Source organism: Mus caroli, chromosome 18 (assembly GCF_900094665.2).
Source record: "Mus caroli chromosome 18, CAROLI_EIJ_v1.1, whole genome shotgun sequence".
Taxonomy (NCBI): Eukaryota; Metazoa; Chordata; class Mammalia; order Rodentia; family Muridae; genus Mus; species Mus caroli.
The window spans coordinates 70,695,326-70,721,351 of NC_034587.1; the positions used below are offsets into that span (position 1 = coordinate 70,695,326).

The window sequence follows — 26,026 nt, forward strand, 5'->3', positions numbered from 1 at the left end:
CCATGACACCATCATACCTTCAAAACCAGTTCCACCTAGGTAAGTTGTACATATTTGTATAGTTTTTTTATAATATTACTATATCCCTTTTTTTCTTTATAACCCCTTTCCCTTTCCTCAGAAAGAAGAATAGAGAAGAGGAAAGGAAAGATAGAAATCTCTACATCTACATTCTTTAGTTTTTTTTCCATTTAAAACTATAATTACTTGTAAATAATTTTTTAAAATGACAACATTTCTATAATTTATAAAATAACCAAGCCAGATATCCCAACTTAAGGGATTGGGATGACATTTTTTAATGATTTTTTGTTGTTGTTGAATTGGGGGAAAATTGGGGGTAGGGCAAGAAAATTAGGATAAATGGCTAGTGTTAAGAAAGTTAGTTGTAGCTTCTTTTCTGGTTTCCATGGCAGCCACAGCCATGAGCAGCAAAGTCTCACGTGACACCCTGTATTGAGGTGGTGCGGGAAGGCCTGCATGGGAACCAGGGCAATGTTTCTGGAGACAGTAGAGCTGCAGATCAGCCTGAAGAACTATGACCCTCAGAAGGACAAACACTTTGGCACTGTCAGGCTTAAGTCTACCCTCTCCTGAAGTTCTCGGTGTGCATTCTGGGGGACTAGCAGCACTGTGATGAAGCCAAGGCTGTGGATATCCCCCACATGGACATCAAGGCACTTAAGCTTAATAAGAACAAGAAGTTGGTCAAAAAGCTAGCCAAGAACTATGATGCCTTTTTGGCCTCTGAGTCTCTGATTAAGTAGATCCTACCTATCCTGGGCCCAGGCCTAAACAAGGCTGGCAAGTTCCCCTCCCTGCGGACACACAATGAAAACATGGCGGCCAAAGTGGATGAGGTGAAATCTACAATCAAGTTCCAGATGAAGAAGGTGCTGTGCCTGGCTGTTGCTTTCGACCACGTGTAGATGACCAATGATGAGCTGGTCTACAACATCCATCTGGCTGTCAATTTCTTGGTGTTCTTGCTCAAGAAAAACTGGCAAAACGTCCGGGCTTTGTACATCAAGAGCACCATGGGCAAGCCCCAGCATCTGTATTAAGATGCTCCAATAAACCCCAGTGCTGAAAAAAGAAAGTTAGTTGTAGTATTTGCTGTCTAGTCTTTCTTTGGTTTGCAGCTACCAACATGTGTACCGATTGTAGGTAGCTTGCAGTGCAAGCAGTTGGGAGAACAGGTCTATCTGTCTTGTGTCCTGTTTAGACATGGGGGATATGGGAGTGAGCATGGGAAAGCAGGCTCAGGACAAAGATGCCCAAATCAGTCTGTTGCACCTATGAGAAGGCTTTGGAAATTTAGTTGTTTGTTGTTATTTGGTTGTTGATCTTTAGCTATGAAGGTTGTATCTCAGGAAGTCAGGTCTTAGGGTCCTTGGTCCTGTGTTGTGGCACTGTTTTATGTCCTGGCTCTGGGCTGTGGTGTTGCCTCTAGCTGCCAAGGTTTGCCTGGGACTTGGGGAAGGAACGTCTTAGTTAGCTCTCTGTATAACCTTTAGAGCCACTCAGAATTTAATTTCTACCCTTCTGCAGCTTTAGAGCCCAGTTCTAGTTGTTTATATGGGAATGTGTGGTCTTTTATCTCAACTTAGTTCCATTCTAAACCCTATGTTGGGCGCCAATTTGTTTAAATTTCCAACCCTAATAAGCCTATATGAAACACATAATCTAAATATTATGATTGGAAACTATATGTCTAAATTAGACAGATCTAATACTATACTAACTTATTCCCCAGGTGTAGACCCCATGTTACTTGCAGTTTCTTCCAGCCACCCAGTTCTGGACCATGGTAGTTTTTCCTCATCTTCCTCTGTCCTTTCTCTCTCTACTGTATGTTCTTTTCTATTTGCCCCTCCCATCCCCCCAACTCTCCAGTCCCACCTCCAGTCTCCAATCTCCAGTCCCATCTTTCCCCTTCACTGCCCAATCACAGACTATAGCCTTTTATGGACCAATTAAAATAAAGAAAAGGTTCATGTCATCATGTGAATACTTAATGGTCTACTCATACAGGGCAACCCCTCTTTAAAAACCAATATTAGGGCTGGTGAGATGGCTCAGTGGGTAAGAGCACCCGACTGCTCTTCCGAAGGTCCAGAGTTCAAATCCCAGCAACCACATGGTGGCTCACAACCATCTGTAACAAGATCTGGCGCCCTCTTCTGGAGTGTCTGAAGACAGCTACAGTGTACTTACATATAATAAATAAATAAATCTTAAAAAATAAATAAATAAAAAAAATAAAAACCAATATTAACTTTAAAATACAAACAACATCAGGTCAACCCACTATACAAATGTGCTGTGGGAAATATTAAAAAATGATCAGCAAGCTTCCTGCACTACTGCTGGGCACTGGTGGTAGGGGGCACATGGCTCCAGCCAGGTGATCTAAACTCAGGGGTCTCTCTGGGCTGGAGCTTCCAAGTTCGTTTTGCTGCCATGCCAGCCCCATGCAACGACCATCCACCCCAGCAAAAGTCAGTTGTGTTGGATGGTGTTTCACTAAGGCAGACACATGAAGGAATGTTGCGCTGAAGCAGACACAGGTAAAAGGATGTTCTTCTAAAGCAAGCACATGAAAGGACACAGGATGAAGGACTCTTCTCTAATGACTCCCATGCATTGGTTCAATTTACATGCATTGTTGAGCTCTGTTTATTGTGACTCCATAGAGAGAAACGTATCGAAAACCTTCTCAAGAGGTTCCTGTGGCTTCTTGTTGCTTCTGTGGACTTGGGCAAATTGGCAGAGTGATGTCAGCTGAGAGTGATGTCAGTCGATACAAATTCATGAGGAGTTTTAGCTCACGTGCTAAGGCAAGACATATGCTGAGGTAAGATTCATGGAGGGCACAGGATGTTTGGAGGGAATATTAATAGATTGGACTCAATGGATGGTGAGAGGGACTTGGTTTGCTTGCATAGCTAGCTTTGCAACATTTCTTGGTCTTGTGTCTTCTCTGATCTTTGCTTCACTGAAAGAGGCACAGCAAAGAACTTCTCCTGGTGTCCCTGCTGTTCCTAATCCCTCCTGCTAACTCATGCAGATTCAGCGGAGGCCTGGCTGTCCCTGCTAGGTCCTGCCAAGGCTGCTGCTATCCCCACACTGAACTGTAATGCTAGTCTATCTGTTAAGTATTTGCAAGTGTATTGAGCTGCTGCTGGTGGCCCTGTGAACTGAACTGCTGGTTTCCTAACAAAGCATATGGGATTTGCTCCCAAGAACAATTTTTAAATAGGTTCACTTCCACTGTATCCCAATAACCTTTCTTTTCTACGACTTCTGATGAGCAGTGGGCTATAGGGGAGGCTACAGCTTTTAAAAACTGTTATTAAAAATAGGGTTTGACAAATCAAAGTTGCACAGTGGCTTCCAGGAAGCTAGGATGAGGGTCTTATAGCCCATGCCCACAGTGACACACTTCCTCCAATAAGGCCACACCCACTCTAACAAAGCCATATCTCCAAATAGAGTTCCACTCCCTGGGCCAAGCATATTCAAACCATCACAGATATGTAACTAGAATCAAGCTAAGTTTGTCTACTCAAATATACCATTTATAGATAGATGATCCTTAGCCCCAACACAGGAGTTGGTAAGAATGGCTTTAAACATCTTTAACTCCTAAGAGGAGGTGTCCAAGTCTTCCTGACAGGCTTGGTTACAGCAGAAGGCTACACTCCAAGGCCTAAGCTTCAGCATTGAAGGCCAATGGCATCCCTCCAGAAGGAACAAGGGAGGTCCACCAGGCTTCATCCTGCTGGGGTCCAGTCTAAGTCAGCTCTGCCAGGGACCTATTTCAAATGTGGCCAAGGAAGTCCCCCCACTGTCTCAACATGAGGAAGTCCACCAAACCATGCCATTCACGCAAGCAGCCTGGCCACTGAAAGTCAGAATGCTCCTATGTGGACTTGCCCTATGTTCCCAGCCATGTATCTCCCCCCCCACACCCTCCCAGCACAGGAATTGCTGACCCTTCCAGCCTTCCAACTTCTTGGCCTGGCAGAGGACTGACAACTAGACTCAGTGATCTCCATTACCCTCCCCAAGCCCAGGGTAATGCTACAAGTAGCAGATAAGTCCATCTCATTCCTGGTAGACAAGGAGGACTCTGTTTTATTTTCACACTTGGGTACCATGGTCCCTACATCAACTCTGTCATGGGGGTGGACAGAACCCCTTCTAGTGAAAGAAATACCTTTTGATGGTAAGTATCTAACAGAATGCACATTATAATGACTGCACTGGTGATCAACCACCTGAGTCTCACAGTGAATAATTAGATAGGAAAAGGCATAAAGTTTAAAGTCTCCTCTATAAGGTCAGAGGATATGAAAGCTTCTAAAAAGTGTTTGAGGGTCTGAGAAACTGTTGTAAGGACTTGGAACATGAGTGCACCTAGTAATACAAGTTACGAAATTTAGAGGACATGAAAAAACTTAGACGATGCTAGGAAAGTGACTTATCCTTCTGTAAACTTAAGATTTTTAGCAGTTTCAGAGAATCCATCTCTCACAGGTCAAGTGGACTCCAGATGATATCATACTGTCCGTTAACAGCCTGTTTACCTCCGAACCTACCTGTTCCTGAGGGTGGGATCTAGTCCCCTTTCCCAGTGTAGAGGAATGCTAGGATGGTGAGGCAGGAATGGGTAGTACCTATGGGAGTACCCTCATAGAAGCAGGGTAAGAGGCAAAGGGGTATGGGGCTTGCAGAGGGGAAACCGGGAAAGGGAATAATATTTGAAATGTAAATAAAGAAAATACCCAATTAAAAAAAGTACCCAGGAAAAAAGCTTTTCTCCCTAAACTCTTTAACTTTATCTTCTGTCACTAATATATGTATGTATATGTATACATATATGTGTATAAATATGTATATATGTATATATATGTACACATACATATATACATCTATATTAATATGTATGTTCTAGCATCCTGCCGAGTTCAGATGTTTCCTCAGAACCTGCATACAGTACAGCAGTTACCACAGATGCTCTGGCACAGCCTCACAGACTACTTCAATTGGGCCTGCACACTTCTACCCCTCCCAGATGGTCTCACAGCCTGGACAGCAGTGAAACAACCAGCTCTTCCTGGACTTGACTAACATTACAGCTTTTTGCCCCCACCCCATGACAGTGGCTGAATATCAGCAGGAAGTAGATAAAGATGATTATGTTGCCCCTTATTCATTTATTATCAACATAAGGCTGGGATGTTTGGTTTCAGACCCCAGGACAAGGGGCTAAGGTACATATTTTACATACCAAAGCAGACCTGGCTTTCAGGTTCTCCTAGCATCCCTCAGTCCCTACCTGGCATACCCTGCCCTGACCTTTGAACTTTCAAGCCCAGGGTTTGGGCTGCCTTCCCCAAGAGGCTCTTTCCTATATAATCCAGATATTTTGGTCTTTCCAGCTTTCTTTCTTCTTCTCTTTTCTCTCTATGCATGCTCTTTTTCTCTGTCTTTTCACTCTCCCCTGGCCCTGGTCCTTGGGGCCAGTGAACTTGCCAGAGAGCAGCTTCCCAATAAATCTGTGTTTATATGTATGTTTTAATCTGCTTTAAATTGGCTCATTTCACTGGTGGAGCGATAACTTATCACATGGACCAATATTCTGAAGCTGACCTAGTAAAATTAATGGATACTTGGATAAACCATACTGTTCCTAGTCTAGGGAAGGACTGTTCGCTCTGCCTGGATTATAAACATCCTTCCTATGTGGGAATACAGGCCAACATTACTATCTCCCCTACTACTACCCCACGGAAGGATACAGATTGCAGATTACAAAAGACTCACACTGAGGGGCCCACAGAGAAAGAGTATGTGCTTAGTGTAAGCTGCTTGAGGTACTCAAGTGGCCAGGCCCCAGCCCTGAGGGCCCCCAACTGCCAGGCTCTGTCCACAGAATACTCTAAGGACTATAATGGCTGACTGCCACCAGCCTTCCAAACATTGACTCATGGGTTGGTTTTTAGCCCATTTGATCTCTTCTGTATAGACTGGTTGCTCTGGCAGGTTAGGGTTGAGTGGTTCAGGTAGAATAGTGGCTGGCCGTTTCTTCTAAGGCTACCTCCTTAGCAGCCTTGTCTGCCAGGTTGCTACGTTTAGCCACGCTGGTGATGTTCCTTTTTGGTGTTTCAGGCAATGTATGATTTCCAGCTTCCTTGGTAGCCAGAGGGGCTGTAGAATTTCATCTTTGTTCTTGATAGTTTTTCTTCTGCTGTTAGGAGCCCTCTTTTCTGATAAATGGCTCCATGTACATGAACAGTTGCAAATGCATACCAGCTGTCTTAGGGTTTTATTGTTGTGAACAGACACCATGACCAAGGCAACTTTTTTTTTAAGATTAATTTATTTATTTTATGTGCACTGTCACTGTCTTCAGAGAGCATTGGACCCCATTATAGATGGTTGTAAACCACAATGTAGTCGCTGAGAATTGAACTCAGGACCTCTGGAAGAACATTCAGTACTCTTTTTTTTTTTAAGATGTATTTATTTATTATTATATGTAAGTACACTGTAGATGTCTTCAGACACTCCAGAAGAGGGCGCCAGATCTTGTTACAGATGGTTGTGAGCCACCATGTGGTTGCTGGGATTTGAACTCTGGACCTTCGGAAGAGCAGTCGGGTGCTCTTACCCACTGAGCCATCTCACCAGCCCCATTCAGTACTCTTAACCCCTGAGCCAGTCCTACGGTCCATCCAAGGCAACTCTTATAAAGACAACATTTAATTGGGGCTGGCTTACAGGTTCAGAGGTTCAGTCTATTATCATCAAGGCAGGAACATCTCAGCATCCAGGCAGGCATGGTGCAGGAGATGCTGAGAGTTCTACATCTTCATCTGAAGGCTGCTAGCAGAATACTGGCTTCCAGGCAGCTAGGATGAGGGTCTTAAAGCCCACACCCACAGTGACATACCTACTCCAACAGGGCCACACCTTCTAATCATACCACTTCCTGGACCAAACATAGAGACCATCACAATGGCTGTTCGTGTTAATGTTAATATCCAGTCCTTTTCCCATGATGAGAGCCTGTGTTAGTGCTATCATTTCGGCCCTTTGAGCTGAAATGCCTGGAGGAAGAGACTGAGCCCAGATTACCTGTTTCTGTAGTCACTACCACCCCTGCTTTCCTCTGACCCTCATGAATGAAGCTGCTCCCATCTGTAAATGATGTTCATTCTGCCCTTGGCAGAGGGGAGTCCTTCAAATCAGGGCTTGGTACTATATACCTGAGCCAAAATCTCACCGTATTGATGGAGTGGATGGTCTAAGTCAGGGTCAGATAGGAGAGTTGCAGGGTTCAAGGAGACAAGAGGCTGGAAAGTAACTTGGGCAGGGTTAATTAGTAAAGTCTGATAATGAGTCATGTGGATATTACTGAGCCATTGATCCGGAGGCTGCCTGAGTACCCCTTCAATTGCATGGGAGGTAGTCATGGTCAAATTCTGTCCCAAAGTTAATTTATCTACATCCTTAACTAGCAGTGCCATGGATGCAGTAATACTCAGGTAAAGTGGGTTCAATCTTCCAACACTGGATTCAATTTCTTTGCCATTAAGCCACTAGTTGTTTCCATGGCCTTAGATTTTGGGTCAAGACCCTTTTAGCTCATCAATATACAGATGAAATGGCTTACTGATGTCTGGTAGCCATAGAGCAGGGGCCAATAACAGGGCCTACTTTACTTTTTCAAAGGCCCTCTGTTGTTCTTGAGTCCGGATAAAGTCCTTATATTCCTTGGTGGCTTCATATAGAGGTTTAACCATTTCGGCAAAGCCTGGAATCCACCACTATGGAGCCTATAGAAGCCTATAGAACTCAAGAACTCTCACCTGTCATGGACTCCAGGGGGTAGGGATACTGATAACAGTCTCTTTTCTTGCTGCTGAAAGTCATCGCTGGCTCCCCTTCAGAATATAATCGAGATAGGTGACCTCGGTCTGCAACGCCTTTTTAGTGGATGCCTAATACCCCATGTACTCCAGAGCCTGTAGGAGTTTCTGAGACCCTTCTTAGCAACTCTCTTTAGACTCTACCACAATCAGGAGGTCATCTACATATTGGAGAAGGGTTGTGTCTGGGTTGTTAGCCCAGTAGTTACCCAAGTCATCATGTAGAGCTTCAAATGAATTCTTATAGCCTTGGGGCAGACAGGTCCGGGTGAGTTGTCCATTGATGTCTCTTTTGGGATGGTATCTTTCAAAGGCAAAGTATTCCTGACTCTTGGGGGCTAGGAGTAGGCTAAAAAAAGAACATCCTTTAGATGAAGAACAGAAGACCATTTTTGGTCTGGTGGCAATGAGCTCAGCAAGGTATAGGGGTTAGGCACCGTGGGCTGTATATTCATCACTCTGCGGTTAACTTCCCATAGTCTTGGATGGGACAGTAATTGTTAGAATTTGGTATCTCCATGGGTAGCAGTGGGGTATTCCAGGCATTGGCATGGCCTGAGGACTCCCAGGGCCAACAATTAATGGATATGGGGGGTGATACCCTTTCGTGCTTCCTAGGACATGGGATACCAGCAGACTTAAGCTGGGTCAGTCCCTAGTTTAAGCTCAACAAACACAGGAAGTCAATGTTTTGCTAGGCCCATGCCTCCTGTTTCTACCCACACTTGGGGAAACTTTCTCAACCAAATATCCAAGTCTTGTTTGGGGGCAGTTGGTGACTTTGTATAGTCTGTACTCAGTCTCAGAGGCTAGGTTAAGAGTCAACGCCTGGATTGGATTGCCTTTCTGATCCAATAATTGGATCACTCCAGGTTTAAAAAGAATTTGAGTTCTTCTCTTTGCTAAGAGATCTCTCCTCAGCAAGGGGTAGGAGTACTCAGGAATGACCATAAATGAATGGGTTACCCATCCCATTCCCAGGTCTACTGATCTTCGGGTAGTCCACAAATATTGTTTAATACCTGTGGCCCCTTGGACCCAGGACCTTTGGAAAGATATCGGCCCTTTGGTCTTTTAAGAACACTGAATGTTGAGCTCCAGTATGTACCAGGAATTCTAGAGACTTCCCCTCCACTCTAAGGGTTACCCTGGTTCAGGGAGGGGGTCTGAACCCTGACTCCCTCAATCTTCTGCTTCTGTGAGCATGGCCTTAGCCTGTGGCTTCTTTTTGGGCGCTCTTTAGCCCAGTGTCCTTCCTCCTTACAGTAGCCTCATTTGTTCTTACTTAGTGCTGGTCGCCAGCCTCTTATCAGCTGAGACATAAATGTCTTCACAAAGCAAAGATCTCAGGTGATTCACAGACTGTCTCAGTTATCTGTTTCTCCAAAATATGCACACAAATAAACTTCAAAAGGGTTAGTACTAACGATCGATCACACGGAGACTGGATAAACACAGACACTTAACAATACATAGACTGGTCACACAATACAGAAACTGAATAAACATAAAGACTGGGCAACAAACGCTATGGCTAGCTTTTTTTTCAGACTAACCATTCTTTTCCTTGGGCCCCAAATGGGAATTCTTCACTCCAATTCTTCAGGAAGTAATTATAAGAAGACCATCATCCCAGTCTGAAATGGAAACTTTTTGTTTCTTTGGAAAGTTAGTCATGTCAGATGATGTTTTCCTGGGCCACACAAGTGAAAGAATGTTCTGCTGAAGCAGACACAGAAGAGAATGTTTTGCTGAGAGGCAGACACAGGTGAAAGGATGTTTTGATATAGCAAACATGTGAAAGGACTCGTGATGCAGGAGTATAAATATGACCCCACAGACAGTGGGAGATGAGCACTGAGCATTGGTTTGGTTTGCTCCATGTCGCTATTCTTCGCTAACAACACACATGCATTGATTTGCCTTACATAGTGTTGTTGAGCTCAGTTGGTCCTAACACTGACACTGAGATAAACTCACCCAAGAACTACTCAGCACCTTGCTGCTTTCTGCAGCCTCAGGCCAATTGGTAAGCCTTTTGGCTTCTTCAGGATTGAACTATAGCTGCTGGTTCATGAGTGGTGTCTGACTGCTAAATGGACTGGTCTGTGGCTGCTGGTTCTTGTGTGGTGCCTGCCTACCTAGAGGACTGGTCTCAGCTGCTGACCATATTTCATGTTTGCTATGGGACTCAACTGCTCCCAAAGAAGATCAAGCTTGCCCCCAAAGAACTACTGCTAAACAGGTCCACTTTCCCCACATCCTAATAATTTTTCTCTTTCACTGCCTCTGGTCTGTGGTGGGTAAGATGAGAGGTTAAATGCTTATTAGAAGAGGTTGCAAAATATTTTTGCCTACACCAGTTCCTTAAGTTGGTCATTTGATCTATTGTTATTATCATATAGGGTGGAAGGTTGTTATTGCTTATGATCAGGAATTGATAAAAATTTAATGTTGTTTTGTTTGAATTATTGTATACTAACAGAAATTTAAGGTTTTTGTTGAATTACTGTATATTGACAGAAATTCAAGGTTTTGTTAAAATATTGTTTGACTATATTGTACATCAGCCATCTATTTAAAATGTGATGGTTCTAAGAATTATTTATAATTATTACAATTCTATTGTGTGTAGATCATTAATGTTAGAGAAAAGGACAATTCTTAAACAGAAAGGGAGATATGAAGTGAAAACTTCTGGTTTCTTTGGAAAGTAAGTTATGTCAAATGATGTTTTCCTGGGGCATACAGGCGAAAGAATGTTTTGCTGAAGCAGACACAGGTGAAAGGACATTTTGCAATAGCAGACACGTAAAAGGACATGTGATATTTAGAAAGAATATAAATATGGCCCCACAGACAGTGGGAGCTAGAATACTGGTTCACTTTGCTCTGCCTTGCTGTTCTTTGCTGATGACACATAAGCATTAGTTCACTTTACATTGTGTTGCTGGGCTTTGCTTGTGATGACGTCACAGAGAGAAACTCAGAAAAGAACTTCTTGTTAGATTCCCACAGCTTCTTGTTGCTTCCTCCAACTTGGGTAGGTTGGTGAGCCTTGTTGTTCTTTCTGGATTGATCTACCCTTGCTGATCTGTGTGTGGAGTCTGCTGAGTGGACTGGACTGAAACTGCTGGTTCATGTGTTATCTGCCGAGTGCACTGGTCTGCAGCTGCTGATTTGGTTTTGGTGTTTGCTAGTGGACTGGACTGAGAACAACAAAGGCTGAAATTGCTTCCAAAGAACTATTTCTAAACAGGCCCACTTCCCTCATATCCTACTAACCTTTCTTTTCCACTACCTCCGCTAGGTGGTGAAGCAGAAGTAGAGGTTCAATAAGTTGAACCCTTATTAAAACAGGTTTTGAAAAAAATTATGCCTATGGTTCTCTCTTGCAGACCAAAGTTCAGTCTTTTACTTTACACAAGTTACTTCCTTAGTAATTGTATACCAGTTGAATCATTTACCCTGGGTTCCTTTTTGATTATCCCATAAATTAGCATTTTATGACCTTAGCTCCTAAATGCTAAAGACAGTGCCATGGATGACCCGAAGCTGCTGAGTTCTGTTGCTTGCTGGAGCTGGAACTGTAACATGGCCCCCTTGTTCTATTATATTATCACCCCAACTTTCTGTTTTCCAACTCCTTCACTTCCTAAGCTTGGCTGTCCTAGAACTTTCTTTGTAGACAGACTTTGAACTCAGAGATCTGCATGGCTCTGTCTCCTGAGTGCTGAGATAAAAGGCATGTACCACCAGGCCTGGACCTAAGCTTTTCTTCACCTAGAACTTTGTCCCAGGTTGGCCTTGAACTCAGAAATCTGCTTGCCTTTTTTCCCTGGGATTAAAGGTATGCACCACCATGCCTGGGCCTAACCTTTTCATGGACATTATTTCTCACTATACCTGTATCTTCCAGCCTCAAGATCTGGATCACAAGTATGCCCTCCATTTCTGGATTGTAGTTCATTCCAGATTAGAAGTCCAAACTATTCCTTGTTCAATGGCATACACAAATGTTAAGCTTAGCTGGATGAGATCTTGCTCTGAGATCACCATTCCCTAAATCTCTTTATCTCCTTCAATAGTATGTTCTGAAAAAGCTGGCTAAGTGCAGCTGCCTCTGTTCTTTCAGGTCCATGAAGCCCCTTATATAATTCATATTACATCTTTATATTTTGCATAGTTTAGAAATCCTGTAAAGAACTGTTCTTACATTGGTTTATATATTCTTACACTCATGTTTTCATATTTCTTTCCCACAGACTTAAGGGCTTGTTGGGAGCTATTAAGACAACACAATTATCCTGATCTCTGAATTGGGCCTCTCTCCCCGAGAAGAAAAGGGGGTCAAAAGTGGGCCACCGACGCACCGCTCCAAGAACAACCACAGAATGTTCCAGCCCTAAGTCAGCGCCAGATGTCCTGACCACAAGATGTACCCTGATACCACCAAGTTCCTGCTTCCCCGTGTAGCTGCCAAAAGAAAAATTTCCACTGCCCCACCCCTCCTGCTGAGAAGTACTTGTACTTCCCCTTTTGCTTGTGCATTTAAGCCTTGAGTCTTGCTGAATACAGTGACACCTTAATGCTACTCAGACTGCTTCCATGTCGTTCTCGCAGTTGGTGTCCATCTCTCCCTCCCCCCATTTGGTTCTTAGGAGAAGGTCCCCTCGAGACCCTCGAATAACTGGACCTGCTGGACAGGTCAAGGGCTGTCTTGAATTTCAAAGCATTACCATATTGCTGAGAAACACTAGACACATTCTCACTTCCTGGAACTGTGCTGTTTCTGATTATCATGGAGACATTAACCTTGGTGGGGAGAACATTCTCTGAAGGAGCAACATGAAGTAAAACACATACATTATTATATAAACAAGCCTTATGCCTATAGCAATCATCTGCACTGGAGAAGACCCAGGCCCTGCTGTCTCTGCTCCAAGCGTGGGAACCATATTATACTGTCCCTTTTGTGGCTATGCTGGACCTGGCACCTTCTACCCTACTCAACCAGTGTCTTAGTTAGGGTTTTACTGCTTTGAGTAGACACCGTGGCTATGGCAACTCTTATAAGGACAACATTTAATTGGGGCTGGCTTACAGGGTCAGAGGTTTGGTCCATTATCATCAAGGTGGGAATACCCAGGAAGGCATGGTGCAGGTGGATTTGAGAGTTCTACATCTTCATCTGACTGCTGCTTTGAGGAGACTCAGTTCCCGGCAGCTAGGATGAGGGTCTTAAAGCCTACATCCACAATAACACACTTCTCCAATAAGGCCAAACTTACTCCAACAAGGTTACATCTACTCCAACAAGGCCACATCTCCAAAGAGTGGAACTTTCTGGGCCAACCATATTCAAACCGTCACAACCAGGTAACTAAAAATCCTGCTTCCCTCTAATCCCTCCATTATTTAGCTGCAGCCATTTTTATTTAACCGGTAGATTTAAATTAATGAACAAGGTTTGCACAACAAAGGCTTGTGAATGTCAGAATTCATTTCATAGGTATTTAGCATTACAATACCTCAAGAAAGAAAAACACAGGGGTGGAGGTGTGGAGGGAGGGATATCTGAATTCCTGGACCAAGGCCTTCTTAAACTATACCATTCTGGATCTCTAGTCTCAGAAAGAAAATAACTCCTTGTGACTTACTTCTCCCAGAGTTTCCCTGAACTTAAATCTCCAAACTTAAATCTCTAGAGAAAAAACTCCTGACTTCACAGGAAGTAGTCTTAGCTGTGGCCTTCAAGATGTACCATAGAAGAGATGAAAAAGCCCCCAAACAAAAATACTTGATGCTGTCTAAGAGCTTTCAGCTGGCCATAGCAGCTGCCTAAGCTCCCAGAGCCTGGAAACCTCCAAGACAGTCAGGAGGGCAACTGGGCCTGGGTCTGTCCAAACCCTCACAAACTATTCCAACCATGCCCACAGTGCCATCAAGAGGGACAATGGGCCACTGACTGTTCTGCTGTCCTTCGAAGCATGAAGACATCAAGCCCAGATCACCCTCCAGTCTACTAGGTCTGGCCATGGGCAACGGATGGCACCCATGGCATCTCCAGCACTGCTATCTCCAACAGGGAGGCTTGGGTAGTCACTTTAGTATCAGGGCAAACCATCTCCTTTCTTCTGGACAATGGGGGCATGTTTTCAGTCTTGACAGAGTTTGGGGGCACCCACCTGTCTGGGGTAGCTCTTACTTGAGCATACAGAAGACCTCTACCTCTAACCAACAGCCCATCCTAATAGGGTTTGGAAATTCAAAGGCCAGTTCAGTCCCCTATAACTCCCTTATCCATTTCTTTTTCACCAGGGCTTTACCGCTTATGCTTGTTTTCTCCATGACCCAAAAAGAAGATTACTGTAAAAAGTGGTCAGAAACTTAAAATGGCTACCTATATTGATCCTGCAAATACCATGGGACAATTCTGGGCCATCCTCATTGTATAGCATCTACTGAATCCCACCCTGCTTGGCCACTTTGGAGAGTGCTGGTTGTGTCTCCTCCCTTATCTCCTCAGGGCACAGTGGATCCCACAGACTGGGATAATACTTTGACTCTGAACACTACCCCCCCCCCCCCGCGCCCTTATGTCTGGACATTTACAACACCTCACTTGGTGTTTACCACTAGGGTTTACCACTGCCTACGTGCCGGGTGGTCTGGGACTTGGGCCCTGGTGTTTCCCCCCCCCCCCCAAATTAGGAGTGGTACCTGGTGACGAACCCTTGCTGACCCCAATCAGAGGGTTTATAGTCTGACAGATGAGCAGTCCGAGTCCTAGGTATAATCGCTGGCATTGGCACTGGAGTGGAGGGACTACAATTCTACTAGATATTTACCATCAGTGTTCATCTAAGTACATCCAGGATCTTCAACAGGTAGCTCAGACCGTCCTTACCTTCCAGGGCTAAATAGATTCACTGGTCACCATAGGGCTACAAAATCAGCGAGGAGAGGATTTACTAACAGCAGAGAACAGTGATCTTTGTGTCTTTCTCAGAGAAGAATGATGTTTCTCTGTCACTCCAGTTGGTTACAGTAAAAGACAAGACCTGACAACTCCAGACAGAGCTCCAACAAACTGTAAGAAACAACTCGGTGTCTCTCTGGCCAGAGGATCATCGTTCGTCTAATACGGAATTGCACGTTAGCCTTCTTAACCCTCCTCCTCCTCTTCTAAGCCCTACCAGTTGTACCTTGCCTTATAAACCTCTTGTCTAGATTTCTTCAACAATAAATCCAAAAGATTTCTAACTAGATGTTTAAACAGTGTCTATTACAGGATTACCTTACCTGTGGAGCCCAGTGTCCCTTTTCTTTACAGTATGCACATTGATCCTTATCTAGAGGTGGTCGTGAGGTCTTTTCGACCCTGTATTCACCAGGTTCCCTGTCTATTTCCTCCTCCTTTTCTATCAACTTCCTTATCGCCTACGAATGCAGCCAAAATCCTAGTTAAATTTCTTTCCTGCCTTCTATCTCGTCTATCTTCTCCTCTCTGTGGAGCCAGGTGACCCCAATTATATCCTGATGGTGAAGATTAAGTTCTTTCTTACTCTCATCTCTAGGCCTCCTTCTCTCCCTCCCTTCCCCCTCTCTCCACGTGGCCATGGCAGGACTCTCTCTTTCTACCTTCCTTCTCTCTGCCTTTCTACAATAAAGCTCTAAAACCATAGACTGTCTCTGTGCATCAAGGCCCGCAGTACTTGAATGATGGGATAGGCTTTCCCCTGAAGAGCCCTGTTTAACTTCCCGCTGGAAGGCCCTCCTGCGTTCCAGCCATGGATCGGATCAAGGACTCTCACCCACGTGGGAACCACCCAGTGCCCCCTCTCCCCCTACCCTCTCCTTCTTCGGCCCTGGGGATGGCCAAGCCGTCCCTGGGGCCCCCATTTGTTCTCAGCTCTTCCACAGTATCCAGCGTGAAATGCCTGATACTGAGAACCTGTTATTTCTGGCCTCAGTGAGGCCCAGAGACCTCGGACTGCCCCTTATCTAACCCCTGGCGGGCTGGGTTCCGTGGCTTCCCACAGCTAGACACCCACCCAGGATGCGTGGAAAGCGTGCAGCAGTCCTCCTTCGTCTGCCCGCTCAGAGCACCGGAACTCTGGCGGGACTTTCTCCCACTCCCTTTATTTTATGCCCAATGCCCCACATTCCTGCTTTAATTTGCCCTTGCCGGGTATTTGGTCACAGCAAGAAGTAACAAATAAATACACAAGGACACTTTCCTCCTCCTGGCTAGAACAAAAGTAGCTGACAGAAACAATATACAAAAGGGGGGCATTTTCTATTTCTTAGTCTCAAAGACTTTTCCTAGACCTGATGTGAGTCAAACATCATGAAACATGGTGGTGAGAGCCTGTGAGGAGGTTGTTCACCTCAGGGTAGCCACAACACAACACAAAGAGGGTTTGGACCCCAGGTATAACATGGAAATAACTCCAGTCGCCGACTTCCTTTGTGTAGGCCCCGTCTCCTCAGTCTTCTACTAACTTCCAAAATATTCCTACTAGCTGGGAAACAAATGGTGAACCTATGAGCGCGTAGGGGAGATTCCATATTCAGACTATGACAGTTTGCCCCGACCACCAGCTCATGTCCATCTCATCATGCAGGATGCCCCTAGTCCACCTTCGTGAATACCCATAGTCTTAATATTTCCAACATTGTCCAACCGTCTCTCCAGAGAGTCAAGGCATCCCTTAGCTGTGAGCCCTGGCGTTGTATGGACTTAAATTCCCATTTTAAAAATGGAAAAACAGGAGGAAAGCAAGGAATAATTAGACAAAAGCAATACCCAAACCTAGAAAGGATGAAACTTCTATCGTGTCCGAGGCGTGTGGCATGATATGAGCTCCTGAGAGCTGGGGCAGCCTTTCCTCTGCTGTCTTGTCATTTGTAATCCATGTGGCTTCCTACCTGGGCTGGCACCAGTGGCTGCTTGAAGTCTTCCTTAGCAGACATTCCAGGTTGCTGGCACATCTAACATGCTGGGATCTCCACTGCAGCTTGGGGCTTTCCCTCAGGGCTTTATTCTTGTCCTCTGTAAGGATGCCTTTGCAGACTAAGACCTTCTCACCCTTGCTTCACCTTGCAGGCTGACATCTGGGGGGAAGCCTCCACGAGCCTGTAATTCTTGCACACTGTGTGCTTGTAAAAGTGGTGTCATGACCACCACTTCAAGGTGGGCCCTCTTGGATGACAGCTGCATCAGCCTTTTAAGTGGGTAGGCATCTGAACTCAGTAAGATGAATACTAGGAAAACATTTTCCTGGGCTTTCCTTTGCCGGCAGAGTGTCTCAGAGGCTCTTTCCTGCTCCAGAAATATCTTTCAGTAAGTTTCTCATGTCCTACCCTCGAACCTGTGATGGGGTCTGGTCAGTTCTTACAGATGTCTTATTGTCTCAATGCAAATGAACAGTTCCTTTTAAATGGCGCTGGTATCTTTAGAAACCATAACTTCCTGCTTTATAAGGCCCTTTGAGAGAAGCCTGCAAGTTTCCTAGGCCTTTCTACCAATTTTCACTTTAAACCTGGCTAAAAGCCTCCATCAATAGCCCTGCTATCGGCCAAATGTATTAATTTCTTGAAATTGCTGCCACCAAATAAATTAGTCCATTACTTTAAAATTCACTCTCAAAGTCTCAGGATATGTAAAAACATACTCTTTTTTTTTTAAAAACAGGATCTAACACGAGTGACCTCTGCTCTAATTTCCAATACAGTCTTCATTTCCACATGAAACTTTCTGAGTGCAGCAGTTACTGTCCACAAGTCTCTCAGCTTTCTGGACCTCTGAGCTCCCGTCAGAATCACAGACTCAATGCTCCTACAGCATCTCAGGCTTTTCCATAAAAAAGAAAAAAAATTAAAAGGTGCATCAGTCTTATATTTATTTTTTTAAATAAAATATTTTAAATAAAAATGTTATTTTTATTTACTGTGTGTGTGTGCGTGTGCACGAGTATGTGTGTGTGTGCATGTGTAAGACCCCAACTCAATGTGTTTCTTAGATCCCTAGAAACGAAGCCCAGCATGGAGTTCTTTGTTCTTTCACCCTCAGCGTGAGAGATGAACTGTAATTCACCATCCCCATCCTTACGGATGTTTACTCAACTTCCCCATTCTTTGTGGTCCTATCCTCCCCTCACTTTGCAGTCTATTCTTTAAAAACTGTCAACTGCAACTGCTGGGAGTCGATCTCCTCTGACCCTGTACGGGTTATGAGCTCGGCCTCAGCATGCTGATTTCCGAATAAACCTCATGCGATATTGCATCAAGAACGAGAGCTGGGACTTGAGTGAGGGTCTCCCCATTTCTCGGAGACCCCTCTTGGAGGTAAGATTCTATCTCTGTCTATGTCTTTGTCTGCTGGCTGTGTCTGAATTTGGTTTCGGTTTGCAGTCATCCCCACTTGTGAGAGCAACGAACTCCTTGTCTGGGATGGAAGGAAGGGTTATCGACAGATGTGTCAGGGAATAACTGGCTGCCATCCTGAAAGGCGTCCCCCTAGGAGGTCTAAGGGAGCTCCAGGGATGCCTGGAGATTTCCCATCTGGGTGCCACGTTGGAACCTGAATCCCTCCTGGAGAGGAGAGATTTTGTGCCCATTCGGCCATCTGATTCTGTTTCTTGGTGTTGGAAGTCCCACAGGAGGCGGGTCCTGGTTTGGGCCTTCATAGTCTTTTAGTGTGTTTTGTTTGTCTCCCTGTACGTGACTTGGACGATGGGACAGACCCCTTGGACTGACTCTTGACCACTAGACTGAAATTAAGACTAGGACTCACAATCTATCTGTAGATGTCAAGAAGGGACCCTGGACAACTTTCTGCTATTCGGAATGGCCAACTTTTAATATTGGTTGGCCTCTGGAGGGCACACTTGATTTAATTGTAATTTCTGCTGTTAAAGATATTGTTTTGCAGAAGAGACCTGGGTCTCATCCTGACCAAGCACCCTACATTTTTGTCTGGGAAAATCTGGCACAGGACCCAGGACTCCTCCCCACCCCCCGTCCTGGTTGAAACCTTGGATTCAGAAGAATAAGCCAGGCTTCCGAGTCCTAGCTCTCCATGACTCAGAAGAAAAAACTAAAGCAAAAACCTGCGGAGCCTGAACCGAAACCCTCAGCTCCTCCTAAGATCTATCCAGAGATCGAGGAACCTCCAGAATGGCTTAACACACTACCCCCATATACCCCACTGACACCTCCTCAGATCCCTCAACAGGGTGCCATTGGAGGAGCAGCAGAGGGACCAGATTCAACTACTGCGTTGCCTCTACCTAATTACAGCCCCAACCAGTGGACCCTGGACAACTGCAGCCCCTTCAATATTGGCCCGTTTCCTCCTCTGATCTCTATAATTGGAAGTTAAACCACACCCCTTTCTCTGAAAATCCCTCTAGCCTGACTAATCTAATGGAATCTCTCATGTTCTCTCATAAGCCCACTTGGGACGATTGTCAGCAGATTTTACAGGTCCTTTTTACCACTGAGGAAAAGGAAAGGATTCTGCTGGAGGCACAAAAGAATGGGCCTGGGACCAATGGACAACCGATGCAACTCCAGCTGTGTTTTTAGAGCGCCTTTTAGAAACATATAGGCGCTGTACCCCCTTTGATCCTATATCAGAGGGCCAACAGGCGGCAGTTGCCAGGGCCTTTATTGGGCAGTCTGCTTCTGACATTAGGAGAAGGCTACAACTCCTAGAAGGTCTGCAAACGTTGTCTTTGCAAGACCTGGTTAAGAAAGCAGAGAAAGTGTACCATAAGAGAGAGACTGAAGAAGAAAAAAGAGAGAGAGAGAAGAAGGAGGCTGAGGCAAGAGAAGATAGACGAGATAGAAGGCAGGAAAGAAATTTAACTAGGATTTTGGCTGCATTTGCAGGCAATAAGGAAGTTCGTAGAAAAGGAGGAGGAAATAGACAGACAGGGTACCTGGACAACACAGGGTCGAGAAGACCTCGGAATCCTGAAGGACCCCCACGACCACCTCTAGATAAGGATCAATGTGCATACTGTAAAGAAAAGGGACACTGGGCAAGAGACTGCCCCAAGAAAAAGACAGACACCAGACCTCCCAAGATTCTCACCCTAGAAGATGATGATTAGGGGAGATGGGGCTTGGACCCTCCTCCCTGAGCCTAGGGTAGCCCTAACTGTGGAGGGGACCCCTGTGGATTTCCTTGTTGATACTGGAGCAGATTTTTTCAGTCTTGAAAGAGCCACTGGGAAAATTAAGAAACGAGAAATCCATAGTGATTGGGGCCGCTGGTTAGAAGCCATATTCTTGGACCACTGATAGGAGGGTTGACCTAGGAAGAAGCCAAGTAACCCATTCCTTCCTCGTCATCCCTGAATGCCCCACGCCATTACTGGGAAGAGACTCACTATCAAAATTAAAAACCCAAATAAGCTTCTCCTCGGAAGGAACCACAGTCGCTTGGCAAACCCCCACCTCTATCATTTCAGCTCTAAAATTAGAAGAATACAGATTACATGAGCCTCCAGCCCTATCGAGAAAAGTACTGGAAGGGACCTGGTCAGAGAGATATCCCCAAGCTTGGGCAGAGACTGGGGGCATGGGAGAGGCAAAAAGGGTGCCTCCCATCATCGTGACACTAAAAACTGATACTACTCCTATGGGGTATGACAATACCCCATGAGCAAGGAGGCCCGAGAGGGCATCAGGTCTCACAGTCAAAGACTCTTGGAACTGGGTGTTCTGGTCCCCTGCCAGTCTCCCTGGAACACCCCTTTGCTGCCAGTTAAAAAGCCAGGCACTAATGATTATCGACCAGTGCAAGACCTAAGAGAAGTTAACATAAGAGTACAAGATATTCATCCTACTCTCCCTAACCCTTACAACCTGCTCAGTTCTCTCCCCACTGACAGACGATGGTACACAGTTCTGGAGTTGAAGGACGGATTCTTTTGCTTGAAACTACATCCCATAAGTCACGTGATCTTTGCTTTCAAGTGGAGAGACCCAGATTCGGGACAGGCTAGACAGCTAACTTGGACATGTTTGCCCCAAGGGTTCAAAAACTCTCCTACGCTCTTCGATGAGGCCCTCCACCTAATGTTTGCCAAAGATAGCCTGTAAGCTTTCCATGAGAGATGAGCTGTAATTCACCATCCCCATTCTTACGATGTTTAGTCAGCTTCCCCATTCTTTGTGGTCTTATCCTCCTCTCACTTTGTCGTTTATTCTTTAAAAATCCTCAATTGCAACTGCTGGGGGGTCGATCTCCTCTGCCCCTGTGTGGGTTACGAGCTCAGCCTTAGCATGCTGATTCCCGAATAAACCTCATGCAACATTGCATCAAGAACGGTTTGAGTTATTGGGGCGTCGGCTCATCCCGGGTCTTGAGCGAGGGTCTCCCCGGAAACGGGGGTCTTTCACTCTCTCTGGCTTCTGTAAACATGCTGACGGTTGTGTGTAAGGTAAGGCATTTCCTCACATAGCTACAACTTCCTCATAAATTGTGGGTTTGCCTTTAAAACCTGCCATTCGCTTTAAGCCTGGGTCTCAGTCTCTTACCACGATCTTGTGGATGCAGTCAGGTTGGCCATCTTAATAAAATTCTGCTAATTGGATTTGATTGAGTGGTCTTTCCCAGTAGTCTGGAACTCTCCAACTCTGTAACACCATAACACTGCAGTGTTAAGGGTGAAGCACACTAAATGGAGTCAGCTTAAAGCAAAATAAATTACCTTGGTCAGTTCACCATTCTCTCTCCCATTGGGCCTTTGTGAATGGGCAAGCTCTCACTTGGTGCCCTCATTATATTTGCTTGCACACCACACCTCCTCCTTGGTTCCCAAGCAAGGAACCTGGCCAGGGTGCAGCGATCCTATTCCACAAAGAAGCGGGTACCAATCCTGAAGAAGGCAGTCACAGGAACAAAGGCGGAGTGTCTCCTGGAAAAGGAAGTGGACAGGCATAACCTCGCCGTTCCGTGCTTCTGCTATTTGTGGAGACCGAAATTCAGAGTGGGCAGAGCCGGCCAGGCCATTCACGCCCCCTTGTGTCGGGAGCGACTTTGGAGCGGAGCAGCAGGGAAGGTGGAGGTGCCAGGGCACCGAGGCGCGCAGGCGCACAGGCAACCGGGACCCGGCGGGCTGCGGGTGTTGTCAGTGCGCAGGCGCTGAAGATCCCCGGGAACCCGCGCCCCGCTGTGAAGCCGCAGTGAGCAGGCGCGGAGCCTCCCCTTTGAGGGCACGCGTGACCAGGCTGCACACACAGCGGCTGGTGCTAGTCCGAGCCCTAAAGCCAAGCATTTGGTTTCCGGTTCCGGGAGTAAGCAACCGCCGCAGAGGCGACAACTACTGTTTTGGAAGAGGCAGTGGTGGAGGAGGAAGAGAGGAAGAGTGGAACGGGCGAGTCGCTCTAGTGGGATCCTTCTCATGGGTCCACGGGCCTAGAGCGGAGGAAGCTGCGGGCCTGGTGTCAAGCTGGTGAGACAGCCGTGGGAGTGGCGACAGCTCGGGAGGAGGCTGTGGAGGCTCGGAACGCTAGCGGGGGCCCTCGCCTCCGGAGAAGGAATGGCTTCCTCTGAATGTTGAAAGAGGGGACTGGGGGAACTGGACAGAAAGACCGAAGAGGAAGGGATGTGGCTCAGGGCATTGACAGCGGTGTCTAGATTCTGGGACTAGGAGTAGAAGAGAGAGAACGTTCAGAGAGTCATTGAGTCTTCGTGTTAAACAGGATAGAAATGGCGTCCCAAAGTTGATCATGCAAAGATAGGGCCCCGAGATGGGAGAAATAGTTAGAATAATGAGGGACTGGAGATTCGTGGTGGACAAAAAGAAGTAGAATGTCCGATGATTGGGAGGGATGTCCTTGTCCTGGAACACAAAACTAGGAAATTGGGAGGCCAGGTCACTGTGGAGGGAAAAGGAAGTTTCACAAGATGATAAGAGAAACCGAGAATGGTAATACAGTTAGAGAAAGAGTAGCTAACACCGTAGGGGTGAGCAATAGAGATGCTTGCGACTGAGACTGGAGAAGAGTTGTGGCTCTTAATAATGAGGGGACAATAAGCTTTGGGGCCAACTCTTGAACTTAAGAGGGAGGCTTCCAACCTGAGGAATGGGAAGAATGTGTGGTAATGTTTGATCCAGTGTATGGAGGAGTTGGGAGCTCTGATCCATAAATGCAGCTAGAACACCGGGAGACGTTGGAAACTCAGGTCAAGGAAAGTTGAAATGGGTGCTTAGAACACTGAAGCCGGGTCCCGAGGACCAGAGAATTAGGGACCTCTCACCCAGAATAGGAGGACCGAGTCTTCTCAGACTGAGGAATGGTAATGCGCATGTTTGGAGGAGGACAAAGAGGGAGAAACAGGTTGCCTTTGAGGCCCAGAATTACTTTGCCACTTTCCCCCATACTCTACCTTCTTTCAATCTTGCAGGCTTCTGTTCTGTCCCTGAAGCATCTATGGCTGAGTCCTGGCAGGACTGCCCAGCCCTGGGCCCTGGCTGGAAACGCCGAGAGTCCTTTCGAAAGTCAGGGGCCTCTTTTGGACGCTCAGACATCTATTACCAGAGGTAACGGGTGTGCTCTGGGCAGTGTTCAGTGGTGTTGGACCTTGTTAGTAATTAGAGCAAAGGGGTGTGTTTAAATCTATGGATGGAGTTAAAATTGTGCACATAGTCCTTATTACAAGTTTCGTGTTTTCTTAATCATGTATTCCTAATAAAGTTGATTTAATATGATCAAAGTCAATATTCACAGTGCATATGTGATTATTCACAGACAAATATGGAACAGCTAAGAATTTGAATTGTCTAGTGCATGTATTTGGAATCAAACAAGAACACACACTCTCTCTCTCAATCAATCTCTCTTTCTGTCTCTCTCTCTCAATCTCTCTCTCTCTCTCTCTCTGGTTCTGTAAACTGGTCATCCTTTCTACTGTCTCTTTAGAGCCATATTTTTGTTGGCAAATGTGTTGTTTAAAATGACTCCCAAATAAAGTGCTGAATTATTTTCTAGTGTTCTGAGCGAGAGAAGATTTCCTTTCCTCCTTGTCAGATAAGCTTTTCTTCCACACATGAATTGCAGTGCTATCTGGTTGAGTTGCTCTGTTCAAAAATCAGAACTGGTCCACCCAGAACAAGAAGAGAGCAAACTTGCTGAGATGTGTGTGAGGCTGCTCTGGAAAGAACAGACATTGTTGTAGGATATTTAGTCACACTGTGAACCCCCTGAGACTGATTACACCTACTGGGAAAAAAAAAATCTGTTTGTAGCTGTGGTGTGGCTCAAACTTAGGTCAAGAGGCAGAACAAGCAAACAGTTGACAGGAAGTGAATATAAGATAATTAAAATATCATAGAGAATAAGAGGTAGTTATGAGGGTGGATAGAGAGACGCACAGGAAGTAGAAGGGAGGGACTTTCAGTTTGAAGAAGGGATTTTGTGTGAGCGGGGAAAGCTTGCTGGGCTGTCAGCAGAGGAGGAAGGTCAACTGGGTGCTTTCTCTGCCTCTCTGAGCTATCGGGCTCCCAAGTCTTCAATGGTAAAATTGAATGATTGAGATTTTTGTTAAAAAACAAGAAATTACCATCTATAGTGTTTGATGAAGCTTCAGAGAAGTTGTTAAGGTAGCCATGAACCAATGGCCTTACAGTAAAGCACAGTATCAGCGTCGTTACAGGGAAAGCCAAAACTGTATCAGCCATCATTAGGGAAATGGAACCCTCTCAGCTGATGCTGGCTGGCCTGTGTGTCTCAGAAGATGATATGGTGAAGAAACACTGTACTTACGGTATATGTTCTGTACAGCAGGTGTCTTCAGGAAAACAACAAAACATTAGCAGACAAACCTAGATAAAACATCCTCTAAAGCCAGTGACTCTTAGTCATTAACAAGCATGGAGTCATTTGTACGAAACCAATGTTTTTAAGCAGAGACTCATAAAACAGAGGACAATTGATCAGTTGCTTGAAAATGTGACAGGCTTGCTGGAACCCACCTGTGTGTCCTGTAGCCACAGTGGTCCTTGTTTCAAAAATTCAGGGTTTGTAGCAACTTCATAATACATAATTATCATATATAGTGAAAATTGACTGTAAATATATCAACATTGAAGTTTATAAGCATGGTATTATTGATGGAGCTATTAAAAATTTTCACTCTTCTTGTCTATTTAAGTTGCCATTTCCCTAGAAAAATGTAATAAAATTTCACAGTTTTCATTATGTTTATAACTTCTTTCACATGAGGTTATATAAAAATTTCAAAACTTCTAAATAATTGTGTATGTACATATGAATATACATCAGATTAGTAAATCGATTTGTTAGTTTGTGGATGCTGGTAGGAAATGTGATACTTCTGGGCCAGTGATAACGAAGTTTCTCACAGGATCAGAATCCATAATACTGTGCTTTTGATATTTCTGAGTCCCGATTCCCATAGACTGATATGAAGAGGGCTCAGTAACATGTGTGCTGCACTAGGTATAGCAAAGGCCCCTGTCTGTTTGAGCTTGCATAACCAAGTGTCAGTTCAATAGGTTTCCTGCCCTTTTCTCCTGGAAGGGGACTTTTTCTAAAGTTACTTGTTTTTACAAACAGTAGATAGTTTGTTTCAAGAGACGGTGTCTCACATAATTGGGAAGTGAAAAGACCTGGAGTACCATCGCTCAGCATTAACTATACTTATACCTTGTTTTGCATATAGTTTCATTTTCATGTTTTAAAAATATTTCTGTTACAAACTTTTATGATTACTCATTTTTGCATGTAGTACAAGATATTTAAGATCTGAGAGTGTTAGTAATGAGCATAGAGCCTTGAGTTTGTGAGCACTCCATAAACTTAAGCATGGTGGTATACTCCTGAAAGCCTAGCACTTGGGAGGCAGGGACCAGGTAGAGACAGGAGGATTAGAAGTTATAGGTCATGTTTCTTTACATAGCGAGTTTCAAAGCCTCTGGGTTAAAATGAGATCTCCCTCTTTTTGGTTTTTTTCGAGACAGGGTTTCTCTGTGTAGCCCTGGCTGTCCTGGCACTCACTTTGTAGACCAGGCTGGCCTCGAACTCAGAAATCCGCCTGCCTC

At 45.2% G+C, this 26,026-nt stretch overlaps 1 protein-coding gene, 1 long non-coding RNA gene and 1 pseudogene across 6 annotated transcripts in view; 2 read left to right on the forward strand and 1 right to left on the reverse strand.

Annotated features, from left to right (window-relative positions):
- Window positions 1-424: 424 nt before the first annotated feature.
- LOC110285175 lies at window positions 425-1,064 on the forward strand (annotated as a pseudogene).
- Window positions 1,065-15,856: 14,792 nt separating this feature from the next.
- On the reverse strand, window positions 15,857-22,035 carry LOC115029843. The gene is made up of 3 exons (XR_003835398.1): window positions 21,671-22,035; window positions 21,498-21,596; window positions 15,857-17,799 (listed from the first exon to the last, which is right to left on the reverse strand). It is a non-coding gene; the product is annotated as an uncharacterized LOC115029843 (long non-coding RNA).
- A 146-nt stretch (window positions 22,036-22,181) lies between these two features.
- The window catches only part of Mbd1 (methyl-CpG binding domain protein 1), a 9,034-nt gene continuing 5,189 nt past the window's right edge, over window positions 22,182-26,026 (forward strand). For all 5 annotated transcript variants that reach the window (XM_029471992.1, XM_029471993.1, XM_029471995.1 and 2 more), the window contains exons 1-2: window positions 22,182-22,414; window positions 23,371-23,506. In XM_029471992.1, the coding sequence (XP_029327852.1) occupies window positions 23,397-23,506 (110 nt within the window). In that variant the 5' untranslated portion in view covers window positions 22,182-22,414; window positions 23,371-23,396. The remainder of the gene's footprint in view (window positions 22,415-23,370; window positions 23,507-26,026) is intronic.